Source organism: Anabrus simplex, chromosome 4 (genome assembly GCF_040414725.1).
Source record: "Anabrus simplex isolate iqAnaSimp1 chromosome 4, ASM4041472v1, whole genome shotgun sequence".
Classification (NCBI taxonomy): Eukaryota; Metazoa; Arthropoda; class Insecta; order Orthoptera; family Tettigoniidae; genus Anabrus; species Anabrus simplex.
The window spans coordinates 365,359,228-365,372,460 of record NC_090268.1 but is presented as its reverse complement, the minus strand read 5'-3'; the positions used below and the strand labels follow the sequence as shown (position 1 = coordinate 365,372,460).

At 38.4% G+C, this 13,233-nt stretch overlaps 1 protein-coding gene across 1 annotated transcript in view; it reads right to left on the bottom strand.

Moving 5' to 3' along the window:
• The window catches only part of LOC136872733 (uncharacterized), a 43,167-nt gene extending 30,666 nt beyond the window's left edge, over nt 1-12,501 (bottom strand). The window contains exon 1 of the mRNA XM_067146559.2: nt 12,231-12,501. Within this exon, the coding sequence (XP_067002660.2) occupies nt 12,231-12,431 (201 nt within the window). The 5' untranslated portion in view covers nt 12,432-12,501. The remainder of the gene's footprint in view (nt 1-12,230) is intronic.
• Nucleotides 12,502-13,233: the final 732 nt, after the last annotated feature.

Genomic DNA, 13,233 nt, shown 5'->3' with positions numbered 1-13,233 from the left:
TGCTTCCTCGAGCAAGTCAGTGCTTGTTCTACAGCGGGCATTAGATATACTGTACATTTCATTATACAGGTGATTCTCATAAATCATTTTTCTCCTTTTTAATTTCTTTTCTGAATGTTTATTCATTCCTGATTCTGGCTATTATTTCCAGATTTACTTCTTTGCCTGAGGTCCTAAGTCAACTTAAAGACATCACATTATGACAAGAAGATCATAACCATAACTTTTGTTTATGTATTTAATGTTACAATTATTCTTGCAACATTGTCTTTGTCTGGTATATATATGTTTTAGTTATCACAGACCGGTAACCTGCTTTATTTTTATTTGGCTGCAGATGAGCACCATGTGGCTGAAACTAGTCCCAAGACTGATGTAATATAATTTATTTGATATATTGTATTGAAAAGGTGGACCCTCTTGTCAATTTATTTCTTATAATTGCACTTCAATAAGGAACAAAAAGGAAATTTATAGCTTATAGTTACTATGAACCTTTCTCTATGCTGACAATGTCTATTGGCTGCAGATAACAAGCTGGATCAAATACACCAAACTCAAGAACGGAGCAACAGACTGGCACAATATGGCCTGCACCTCATCAAGAAAAAAACCGAGCACGTGATGTCAGAGGCACAAAAAAATGGGAAGCATCAAAGTAGACAGTGGTGACCTGTTGCAAGTAAGAAAGTTTGAACACTTTGGTTCCATGATAGCTGGCAATGGCAGACTCGTTGAAGAGGTCAACATGAGACTTAATGCAGCTTGCATGAACTGGTTGAACAACAAGTAGAGTCACTTCTGACACCAGGACGAAAGATCATGAAAAATTTAAAAATATACCATACTATTATCTGCTCTCTAGCACTCGATGGCTGTGAACATTGGCCAACTATTATGAGTCAGACAGACTACTGGCTTAGCGTAATGAAGGCAAGATGGAGAGCGGTCATCACTAAATTGAGTAGCATTTCCTTTGACAGAATTAGGGAATGGTTTGGCGTTGCACCAATTCATGCGAAAATGTGCGACAGCTGTCTCCAATGGTTTAGGCATGTTTTACGAGCAGGAGCCGACCCAATTTCCAAGACAGGTTACAACCCAGAGGTCACTGGCGGAAGACCAAAGGGACGACCTAGGCAATATTGGGCAGATAATACATAAAGAGCCCATGAGTGTGAATATCCATCCACACATCCAGCCCGAGATAGAACTAAATTGAGACAGCACATAGAAGTAGCGGACCCCACAACCAGGTGGGATGAACGCTCAAGCAAAAGAAGGCTTTCACCTTGGGAGTGTGGGCTGGTAACCAAAGGTCCCCTAGCTTAGTATGCCATTGCTTCCACTTGCTTCTGTCAGGCTCCTCATCATCTTTCCTCTCCGACCTTGCTTGGTCAACTAATGTTGTTATTTTCCAACTCCAATGTTTTAGGTTTGTGAGGCTTAGGGAGTCTTTTATTTTCATGCCCTTCATGGCCCTTTGCTTTCTTTTGCTGATATAACTAGATTCTTCCAAGTGTTGGGCCTCTTCCATTTTCCTACTGATCAGTGTTAATAGAGGATGATTGCCCAGTCATCCTTCCTCCTAAAACAGTAATCACCACAGATAAGGCCTTTTTTTGGATGATGATTTACTATATAGAGTAATAAGTATTGTGAGTGACTGTAAAAAGACCTCAACAATGTTGTGAGATGGACAGCAAACAATGGTATGATGGTAAACTGTGTGGAAAGTCAGGCTGTATGTATCACCAAAAGGAAAATTACTGTGTTGGAGTGAAAGTACCTTATGGAGATCATCATTCACATCATTGAACATTCTAGAATGCTTGGTACAAACATATCTGTGAACGTACACAATGCTTTACCAACATTAATATAACTCCAAAGTGTACTGCAAGAATACTGTGAGCATTTTATGTTATAGAACATCGTATTTTAATGTACTATGTCTTACTAGTTTTTATCACATCCATATCTTGGAATATTCTAGAATGCTTGGTATAAACATATCCATGAACGTATGCAACAATTTACCAACATGAATTAAACTCCAAAGTGTACCTCAAGAATGCTATAAACATTTTAAGTGTATAAATTGTATTTTAACAAATTATCTGTTACTCACAAACAGTACACCAGAATTTTAAGTAACATATGCATGTCGTAAAATATCGATGCTTGTTTTCTAAACCAGAGGACACATAATATCACTGTATATTTCAATATTATCACTCATATCATGTGGCTTTCTTCATTAGATTTAATAATGTTTTTAAATTATATGTTAACTTTGGATCTTATGACCACCTGAGGATGACCTCTGTAAAGGTCAAAACCAGTACTGCATAGTAATAAGACACAATAAAGTATTGATTAGGTGGACGGTACCCATTCTTTGTGATTGTGAATACAAATATCAGTACGGACATGAAACTGACAGATTATCATATGAAGTTCACCGAGAAATTTCATATGTTGGGACGTTGCCGTATTGACCATGCCGTTTCAGAGGGGCAGAGACTACACGCCATAAAACAATGAAATGGTTTCAAAAAAAATAGGAAAATTGTCAACAGATTAGTAGGCGTTGTTTGTTGCTTAAGTATTCAGAAATTGCCATTCAGGCATCATTGAGAAAGTCATTGTTGTTCTTTATGTTCATTTAATAAAGGGAATTACTTGTCTATTCTTGATTTACTGGTTTCAGAGGAATCTTTCATAAAAGATCATTTGGAATCTGAAATTATCTTCAAAGGTACTTCAAGTGACAAACAAAATGATTTGATTAAGGCTGATACTGTTCCCGTTCAGGAACATATTCAAAAAGAGATAGAATTAGCTGAATTCATTTCTGTCCAACTTGATGAAACTACAGATGTTTCTGTTAAATCACAGTTAAGTAATATTGTGAGGTATTGTGTAAATAAAAAAGTTGGAGAATGGTTTCTAGGCTTTTATGACTGTCTGCTGACAAGAATGCTAGGGATTTAACTGATGTCAATCTCAATTCTGAAAGAATGGAATATTAATGATACCAGACTCGTATGTCAGACGTATGACGGGGCTACTGTAACGTCTGGCCATAAAGGAGGTGTCCAGGCAATTGTCAGGCAGTCTTGTCTTCATGCCATCTTCGTACATTGTTATGTCCATCAACTCAATTTGGTTCTTCTTCATGCTGCGAAAACTCTAAAAGAGGTGAAATTGTTCATATGCAATTTATCCGTCTTCCACACATTCTTCTCTTGTTCTTCTAGTCATGCAGAATTGCTGAAAGAGCAAGGTTTTCAGCTTCCTCATCCTTCTCCTATGCGATGGAATTATCATTCTCGGGCTGTTATGACCGTGAAAAAATATTAATCCGAGTTGAAAAGAGCAGTGGATCATATAATAAATTCTAACAACTGGGACCCAGAATCAATCCAGACAGCAATAGGAACAGACAATATATTGAACAATCACAAATTTTTGCTTCTCCTCTGTCTCTTTTCTAGAAATGTTTTTTGTTTAGCATTCTGCAGTGAAAAACATCTGATATAAATTTGTGTATCGTAAAGAGGTGAAGGTTGTTACTACTAGCATCAGATCTCTCAGAAGTGATAAAGTAATGAAATAAATCAAAGAAGAATGTTCTGATTTGTCTTCAAATGTCGTGAATGCTACCCAAGGTCAAAGAAGAGTTACCTACGAGGTTTTTGATTCAGTGTTGCTTCAGATAGAAACATTTCTGTAATTAAGCCTTTGTCTCGAACTACTTGATGAAACTAAATTTAATATTTATCATTCACAGTTTACCCAACAGCATTTAAATGAACTTTTGGCCATGTACCCAACGGCTTTTCAATGAAGATCAACTTAAGAATGAACTTACCAACATTTACTTTGATCCTGATAAAACATATTCGACCCCAGCAATTATTGGCTTTCATTCTTAATAATGAACTCCAGAGTGTGTAAACGGAAACAACAAAATTGCTTAACTTGATGCTATCTATTCCATTAACGTCAGTTTCTAGTGAACGCACTATGAGTGCCTTGAAATGAATTAAAACTTACACTGACTCAGCAAATGTCATGGGATAGCGGAGCACTGATGCGCAGGGGTGTTGCCTGCGCACCAAACGCCCCCTGTGCCAGTGGCAGTTGTATAGGAGACCTTGTGAGCAGTGGCTGTGCATGTGACAGGTGTAACATGGAACGTCATCGTGAGCTGACACCGTTCGAACGGAGTATGGTGGTTGGTGCCCGACGGATGGGAAGTGCGATTTCAGTGCGGTAATTCAGCTTCACACTATCAACCATGTTCAGGGTGTATTGTGAATGGTTGAATGCGGGTGTCACCATCCACAACAGGCGAACGAACGGCCATCCAGCCACCCTCGACGACCGTGACCGGCGACATCTGAGACGATTGTCAATAGTGACAGACGGGCAACAGTGCAACAAATCATGGCTCAATTCAACACAGGCCATGCTAGACACGTCTCCCGGTGGACAATCCATAGGAACATGGGTTCTATGGGGTATGGGAGCTGGCGCCGCACACGGGTGCCACTGTTAACCCAACATCATCGGGCACAACGACGCGCATTTGTCGCCAGTCACCAGTCACGGGCACTGGAAAAATGGCATAACGTGATATGGTCAGACGGATCATGATTTCAACTGCACCATGCCGATGGGAGGCACCGTGTATGGCACAGACCACATGAAGCGATGGATCCTGCCTGCCTCGAAGGCATGGTCCAGGGTGCTGGTGTCTCTGTTATGCTCTGGGGTGCATTTTCTTGGTATGGAATGGGCCCCCTAGTTGTTCTGGAAGAGACTTTGAATGGTACGCGGTATGTTGAGTTGCTCGGAGACCATCTTCACCCATTTTTGGCCTTCCAGCGCCCAGACGGTTCTGCGGTGTTTCAAGATGATAACGCGCCGCTACATTGCTTCCACGTCACCCGGGAATGGTTCCAGGAGCATGCAGCGGAGGTCCAATGGCTACCATGGCCACCCAGGAGCCCCGATATGAACCCTATCGAGCACATCTGGGATGTCCTGGAACGCAGGCTCCGTGCCATGGATCCTGCACCAACAAACAGATGAGCATTGGTGGCCGCTCTGCAAATGATTTGGTGTCAGCTGCATCCAGAGGTCTACCAGGGACTTGTCGACTCACTTCCACGGCATCTCACTGCAGTTCGCAGGGCCAGAGGAGGCCCCACACGCTATTAGGTGAATATCCCATGACATTTGCTAAGTCAATATATTTAAGGAATCTGATGACCAACAAACTCTAGCTATAGAGAAGGAACTGCTGTGGCATCTCAGCAACACGCCTGACTTCAAGACGAGAATGACAGACATATTTGCTGAAATGAAGGACAGACAAATTGAACTCATTACAAGAATATTGTTTTAGGTGAGTTGTACAAAAATCTATTTATTTCTTAAATCTCTTATTAAATCTATATAACAATGAATAATACTGCTATTTTTTATTCTGAAATATGTTATTTGACAGCTCCCTGCTATCGATTTATTTATTTATTTATTTATTTATTTATCTGTATTGTTTTCTATGGCGTGGCTCCCTCAGGTGGTGGTGTTTGTGGTGGTGATCATTGTTTTAAGAGCTATAGAGCCTGCTATTATGCTCAACCATAATGAGAGTTTGAGGGAGATAATTAGGATTCTCACAGAAGACAGGAAGGAAGATAGGACTACCTCAAACAATGTACAGGTTACAGTAGGTGTACAAGAGGGAGGGGAAGGAAAGGGGGGAGTTGCAGAAGACAGGTGGTCTAATGTTTTAAGGGGAAGGAGATTGCAGGCTAAGGGCTCTATTCAGGATCAATATTCAGGACAGGTGTCTGTGCGAAATCGGTACGAGTCACTCCAGGTAGAACAACAGAGGAAAGATGAGGGACAAGGAACTGTTGCTGAGATGTGTGGAAGTAGGAGGAAGGGAAAAGGTAGGAAAGGGAAATGTAGAGTAGAGGATAGGAAAAGACAGGTGGAACAGGGTCATGGGAAGGAGAAAAGGGAGGAGGAAGTAGCTTCTGCAGCTATCAGGAAAGATAGGGATGACCAGGAGGGGAGGGGATCAAATGAGGTGGGTAGGGTTGAGGCTCTGGTCATGGGGGATTCCATTGTTCAACACGTGGGGAAAGTGTGTGTGTGTGTGTGGAGGAAAGGGAACCAGGGTAGAATGTTATCCAGGAATTAGGTTGAGGCAGATGTTGAGGAACGTAGAAGAGAGGGAGGAGGGGAAGGAGAAGGTGGTAGTGTTTCACGTTGGTACCAACAACGTAAGGCAAGCTGAGATAAGTACCAACATAGTTGGAGATGTGTGGGATCTGGTAAATGCAGCACGGGTAAGTTTAAGGAAGCGGAGATTTTTATCAGTGGAATACTGTGTAGGAGGGATACTGACTGGAGGGTGATTGGGGATTTAAATGAGACTATGGAGTGGGTATGTGGGAAACTGGGAGTGAAATTTCTAGATCCTAATGGGTGGGTAGGAGATAGGGATCTGCGCTCAGATGGCCTTCATTTAAACCGCAGTGGTACGTATAAGTTAGGAAATTTGTTTGGAAGGGTAATAGGGAGGTACATTCAGAGAAACGGGGTGGCCTAGGGAGCGGTGATAAGGGAACAGGGAACTGGAAATCAAGTAGCGATGACATAAAATTGTTAGTGTTGAACTGTAGAAGTATTGTAAAGAAAGGAATAGAATTAAGTAATTTAATAGATATATATATATATATATATATATATACCAGATATTGTAATAGGAGTTGAATCATGGCTGAGAAATGATATAATGGATGCAGAAATTTTCTCACGGCACTAGAGTGTGTATCGTAGAGATAGGATAGGAATGGTGGGAGGGGGCGTATTCATTGTGGTGAAAGAAGAATTTGTATGCTACGAAAAAGTTAAAGATGAGACACATGAAATTCTAGGTGTAAGGCTCATTTCTAAAGATACTAGGCAACTTGATATATTTGGAGTGTACAGACCGGGAAAGGGTAGCACTGACGCGGATTCGGAATTATTTGATAGGATAGTCGGCTATGTGGGAAACGACACGGAAAGAAATGTGATTGTAGCAGGAGATCTGAATTTGCCAGATGTCAATTAGGAAGGAATTGCGAACGACAGAAAGCATGACCAACAAATGGCAAATAAGTTAATATGGGAAGGACAGCTGATTCAGAAAGTGATGGAACCAACCAGAGGGAAAAATATCCTGGATGTGGTGCTGATAAAACCAGATGAGTTCTATAGGGAAACTGAAGTAATAGATGGTATTAGTGATCATGAAGCTGTTTTTGTCGTAGTTAAAAATAAATGTGATAGAAAGGAAGGTCTTAAAAGTAGGACTATTAGGCAGAACCAAATGGCTGATAAAGCAGGCATGAGGCAGTTTCTAAAAAGTAACTATGATCGGTGGAAAACGGTAAATAAAAATGTAAACAGACTCTGGGATGGGTTTAAAGAAATTGTTGAAGAATGCGAAAACAGGTTTGTACCTTTAAGGGTGGTAAGGAATGGTAAGGACCCACCTTATTATAATAGAGAAATAAAGAGACTGAGAAGGAGGGGCAGACTGGAAAGAAATAGAGTTAGAAATGGCTGTGGAAGTAAGGAGAAATTGAAGGAACTTACTGGAAAATTGAATCTAGCAAAGAAGGCAGCTAAGGATAACATGATGGCAAGCACAATTGGCAGTCATACAAATTTTAGTGAAAAATGGAAGGGTAGGTATAGGTATTTTAAGGCAGAAACAGGTTCCAAGAAGGACATTCCAGGAATAATTAATGAACAAGGAGAGTGTGTACGTGAGGATCTTCAAAAGGCAGAAGTATTCAGTCAGCACTATGTAAAGATTGTTGGTTACAAGGATAATGTTCAGATAGAGGAGGAGACTAAGGCCAAAGAAGTATTAAAATTTACATATGATAAGAATGACATTTACAATAAGATACAAAAGTTGAAAACTAGAAAAGTGGCTGGAATTGATCAGATTTCTGGGGATATACTAAAGACAATGGGTTGGGATATAGTACCATATCTGAAGTACTTATTTGATTATTGTTTAGTCAGAGGAGCTATATCAGATGAATGGAGAATTGCTATAGTAAGCCCTGTGTATAAAGGAAAGGGTGATAGACATAAAGCTGAAAATTACAGGCCAGTAAGTTTGATGTGCATTGTATGTAAGCTTTGGGAAGGAATTCTTTCTGATTATATTAGACAAGTTTTTGAAATTAATAACTGGTTTGATAGAAGGCAGTTCGGTTTTAGGAAAGGTTATTCCACTGAAGCTCAACTTGTAGGATTTCAGCAAGATATAGCAGAGATTTTGGATTCTGGAGGTCAAATGGACTGTATCGCGATTGACCTGTCTAAAGCATTTGATAGGGTGGATCATGGGAGACTACTGGCAAAAATGAGTGCAATTGGACTAGACAAAAGAGTGACTGAATGGGTTGCTATATTTCTAGAAAATAGATCTCAGTGAATTAGAGTAGGTGAAGCTTTATCTCACCCTGTAAAAATTAAGAGGGGAATTCCTTAAGGCAGTATTATCGGACCTTTATGTTTTCTTATATATATATATAAATGATATGAGTAAAGGAGTGGAATCGGAGGTAAGGCTTTTTGCGGATGATATTATTCTCTATAGAGTAATAAATAAGTTACAAGATTGTGAGCAACTGCAGTGTTACCTCGAAAATGTTGCGAGATGGGCAGCAGGCAATGGTATGTTGATAAACGGGGTTAAAAGTCAGGTTGTGAGTTTCACAAATAGGAAAAGTCCTCTCAGTTTTAATTACTGCATTGGTGGGGTGAAAGTTCCTTTTGGGGATCATTGTAAGTATCTAGGTGTTAATATAAGGAAAGATCTTCATTGGGGTAATCACATAAATGGGATAGTAAATAAAGGGTACAGATCTCTGCACATGGTTATGAGGGTGTTTAGGGGTTGTAGTAAGGATGTAAAGGAGATGGCATATAAGTCTCTGGTACAACCCCAACTAGAGTACGGTTCCAGTGTATGTGGCCCTCACCAGGCTCATTTGATATAAGAACTAGAAAAAATCCAAAGAAAAGCAGCTCGATTTGTTCTGGGTGATTTCCGGCTAAAGAGTAGTGTTACAAAAATATTGCAAAGTTTGGGTTGGGAGGAACTGAGAGAAAGAAGAAGAGCTGCTCGACTAAGTGGTATGTTCGTAATCTATAATCTTCACACAACAAGCTTGCATATCAAACACATCTCAGCCACACCAACAACAATGAATATAACATCACTGCACAGCTACAAATGGGAAAGGGGCCACTACTTTGAACCCAATGTCACTCAAATTTTATGGACTTCACAGGACAACATGATTTGATTCTAACATAAGGCAACACACACAGCAGAGCTGAACATATTTTAGCCTAATTTTAACCATATGTCTGGCACCTTTTTAAAATTGGAAAGTGTTTTACTCTATGTACATACATGAAGACAAAATGTTTTACTTATACAATTTTACAAGCAAACCATATCTTTTAAACTCCAGGAACAGCAGCTGGGTGTACAACTCTGTAAATAAGACTTGAACACGGGAGTCAGCCAACAAGCAAGACATGAACGTTCATGTGCATGAAGTGCTCCCATATATTGTATTCATCTTGTACATATATAGATAAGTTAGTTTTAAGTGAGAAATGTTTTATCAACTAATTTTAAGATCTTAAACATACTATTTTAGACATACAATGCATTGTTGTACATAGTGACATATGCCAGTTCACGTTACGACATGCCCCATTTGGATGTGATTTAATGTTTATTATCGTATAGCATTCCTTTGACAATACTATCTTAATCATAGCTTCATCACATAGATATGTATGCATGGTTCAGCTGAGGATGACCTTATGTAAAGGGTCGAAACCAGTCCTGTAGCATAACAAGTGCAATAAACAAGTATTGATAGGTGGAAATCCTTTCCTATTTCTAATTGTAAGTGGTATGTTCCGAGCTTTCAGCGGAGAAATGGCGTGGAATGACATTAGTAGACAAATAAGTTTGAGTGGCGTTTATAAAAGTAGCAAAGATCACAATATGAAGATAAAGTTGAAATTCAAGAGGACAAATTGGGGCAAATATTCATTTATAAGAAAGGGAATTAGGGATTGGAATAACTTACCAAGGGAGACTTTCGTAAATTTCCAATTTCTTTGAAATCATTTAGGAAAAGGCTAGGAAAACAACAGATAGGGAATCTGCCACCTGGGCGACTGCCCTAAATGCAGATCAGTATTGATTGATTGAACTATTTAATTTATGCTAAATCCTACAACATACTACAATTGTGTAACTAATAGACTAACTGAAAAAGCTCATCGTCTTTTTCCTACGGTTAATATTTACGTGGAGAAAGTACATTTGCTTAGATATGTTCTATAGATTATGTTCTGATATGTAAATAATGTTTGCAACACCTTCTTTTGAACAGCTGAGTACCGTACTAGGAATGTGTCTAATTTCAGCCGGCAGGGAATTCCACAGGCGGATAGTAGCGAGGATGAATCACTGTAACCAGTAGTGTTATGGGTAGGGAAACTTAGCAGGGAGTTAGTTAATGACCTTGTTTGGTGATTATTTCTGGATGATAGGCACTGTAAACCGGTGTTTCGCACCGTAAAACACTATGAATAACTGACATAGAAATAAAACGAGTGCACATAGGGTAATAGGTTGTTATAGGGTTTGTCTTACTTTCAGATTCATTAATATAATACTGAATGGAGATCTGTACACGTCAAAAAGAAAATTCCATGCATAATATGATTAAAATAGATTAAATAAAAAGTAAATCTCCATCTACCCCGTAACTTAACTCACGCTTCTCCACTGCTTTCAATGTTCCTGTCTTTCCATATATAACATCTACCAACACGAGGCTGACGTATTTGAACAACTTCAAATACTACTGGACTGAGCCAAGATCAAACCTGTCAAGTTGAGGTCTGAGCCACTCAGCTGTTTTGTTCCTTTTCTTAAGTTCCTAGTCTTTTACTACTGTACTTGAATTCATTTTTTTTTTTTTTTTTTTTTTTTTTGTTACTTCCCTTTTCCTGTGTTTATCTGGCTTTCTTTATCCTACATTTCCTTATCAAGACAGAAGATCTGTTTATTATTATTATTATTATTATTATTATTATTATTATTATTAATTTTTCAAGAAACATAGCCGTATTTTATCTAAAAGTATGTTAGGGCTATAATTTATAATGGTAAAATATTAAAGGTTATTAATACATTAGTTAAGCAAAATAATGCGTAAGAATATTACAAAGAGTTAAAAACATTGTCTAAGAAATGGATAAAAGCTGATGTAAAATACATTTTCACAAATATATCAGGAACCGAATTTACATTACATTAACTGAGGTGTCCTATCGAATTTTTCTTTTGATGGCATGTAGAGGGCAATAGAAAAGTAAAAGGGCAATTGTTCGTTCTGATTGGCAGTTACAAAGGTATCCTTCTGGTGATGGTATTTTAAAATGTTGAAAATAACTTCAGAATTTACCACGTCCAGTCATAAAAGTGGGTTTGAAGAATTTTGAGATACAGTTGGAAAGAACAATACCTACATGACATGTCCCTTCATGCTATTTGTCCATACAGAGTTCCAACTCTCTTTCATTTCACTTCTAAATATCTTCTTCACATGAAATACAAGACATGTGGAAAAGCTGAAATCTTATTTCCCATCGAGCTGAGGATCTTGCTAACATGTCCACCCTGTAATTTCCAACAGTGTGTTTAGATAGTCCCTCAGCGAGTGTTGCGAAGATAGTCTTTGTCCTTTCAAGCTCTTTCTCTCTTTCTTTCCGTGTTCCCACACCGACTAGTCATTGTCCTATTTTATGTTCCTTTCAATGTTTCTATCTTTCTATAAACACTGTATAGTACAATGTACAAATTACTACAAAATGTTTAGTTTCAATGAGCATAAATATTCATTTGAATAAAATTAAGTTTATAATGCTATTCAGAATTCTACTTCTTAATTACTCTTTATCCATTACAGGTATCAAAAGAAGTCTACAGAAGTATTTTACCAGTGTCTTCAGAATGCTTTAAGATAAAATAATGTTTTTCACTGTCACATATTCCCAGCATAAACAAATGATTGACTATCTTGTGTCAATGAACTTACCCATCCAGTCTCATTAGTACATTGATAAAGCACATCCAGAGTTCCTCTCTGATTAACACAGGACCAACCATTGGACTCACATTTACTGAATATTAAATATTCTCTTGTCTCCAATTCTTCAACAGGGATCACATTGTAAAATATCAGGAAGATTGCAAACAAGATAATTTGTTCTCCACCCATTCTACAGACAACTACCATAGCTTTAGCTTCCAGACACTAAATACAAGCCTGAGAATTATCTTTCAGATAGAATACTCTTCCTGTAACGACTGCATGATCCTGATAACACCAACAGAAATGGAACTACCATGCTGAGTAAAATGACCTTAAGGGGAGTACAAAATTTGGTATTGATAAAAAATAAAGATTTTTATGGACAATTATTATTTGAAGTTTACTCTTTAATTTGATACACGTTTCACTTATTTTGGATGAACATATATATTTTTAAATTAAAAAAAAATAATGGTACTGCACAAGTCAGTGCTCCAGCGTTCATGTGCATTTGTTCAGTTAAGACAGGATATCTCAAGAACTATTTGCTCTAGAAGGTAGTAGTGTATGTTGGTTTATAGTAAACATCCCGCTGCATAAGTTGGCTACATTGTTTGCTAAGAATTGAGGAGCATTTTTTCAAAACTCTATAAATACAAAAAAAATTGAAATTGAGTTATGCATGCTAATGTCATCAGTTTGATCTTGCTCACCATGCTGTGCAATCATCCTTTGCATAAGTCGATATTTGCCGTGTATACAAGTGGTTGAAATCACTAGGTTTTTGCAAAAGTCGATATATGCTCTCGGAAAGTTAAAGCAAAACTCGATAAATGCAGTTAACTATTAATCATGTGGCATTCTCATGGATAATCGGAAGTGTTACTCTGTGGAACAATGGAACGCCGGACTCCTTTATTGAAAGGATGTATTCTTGGACTGCATGCCAAACATTCCCGCGATTAGCCCTCATTGTCGTCGACAAAATGAATCTCACTCCTTGAGA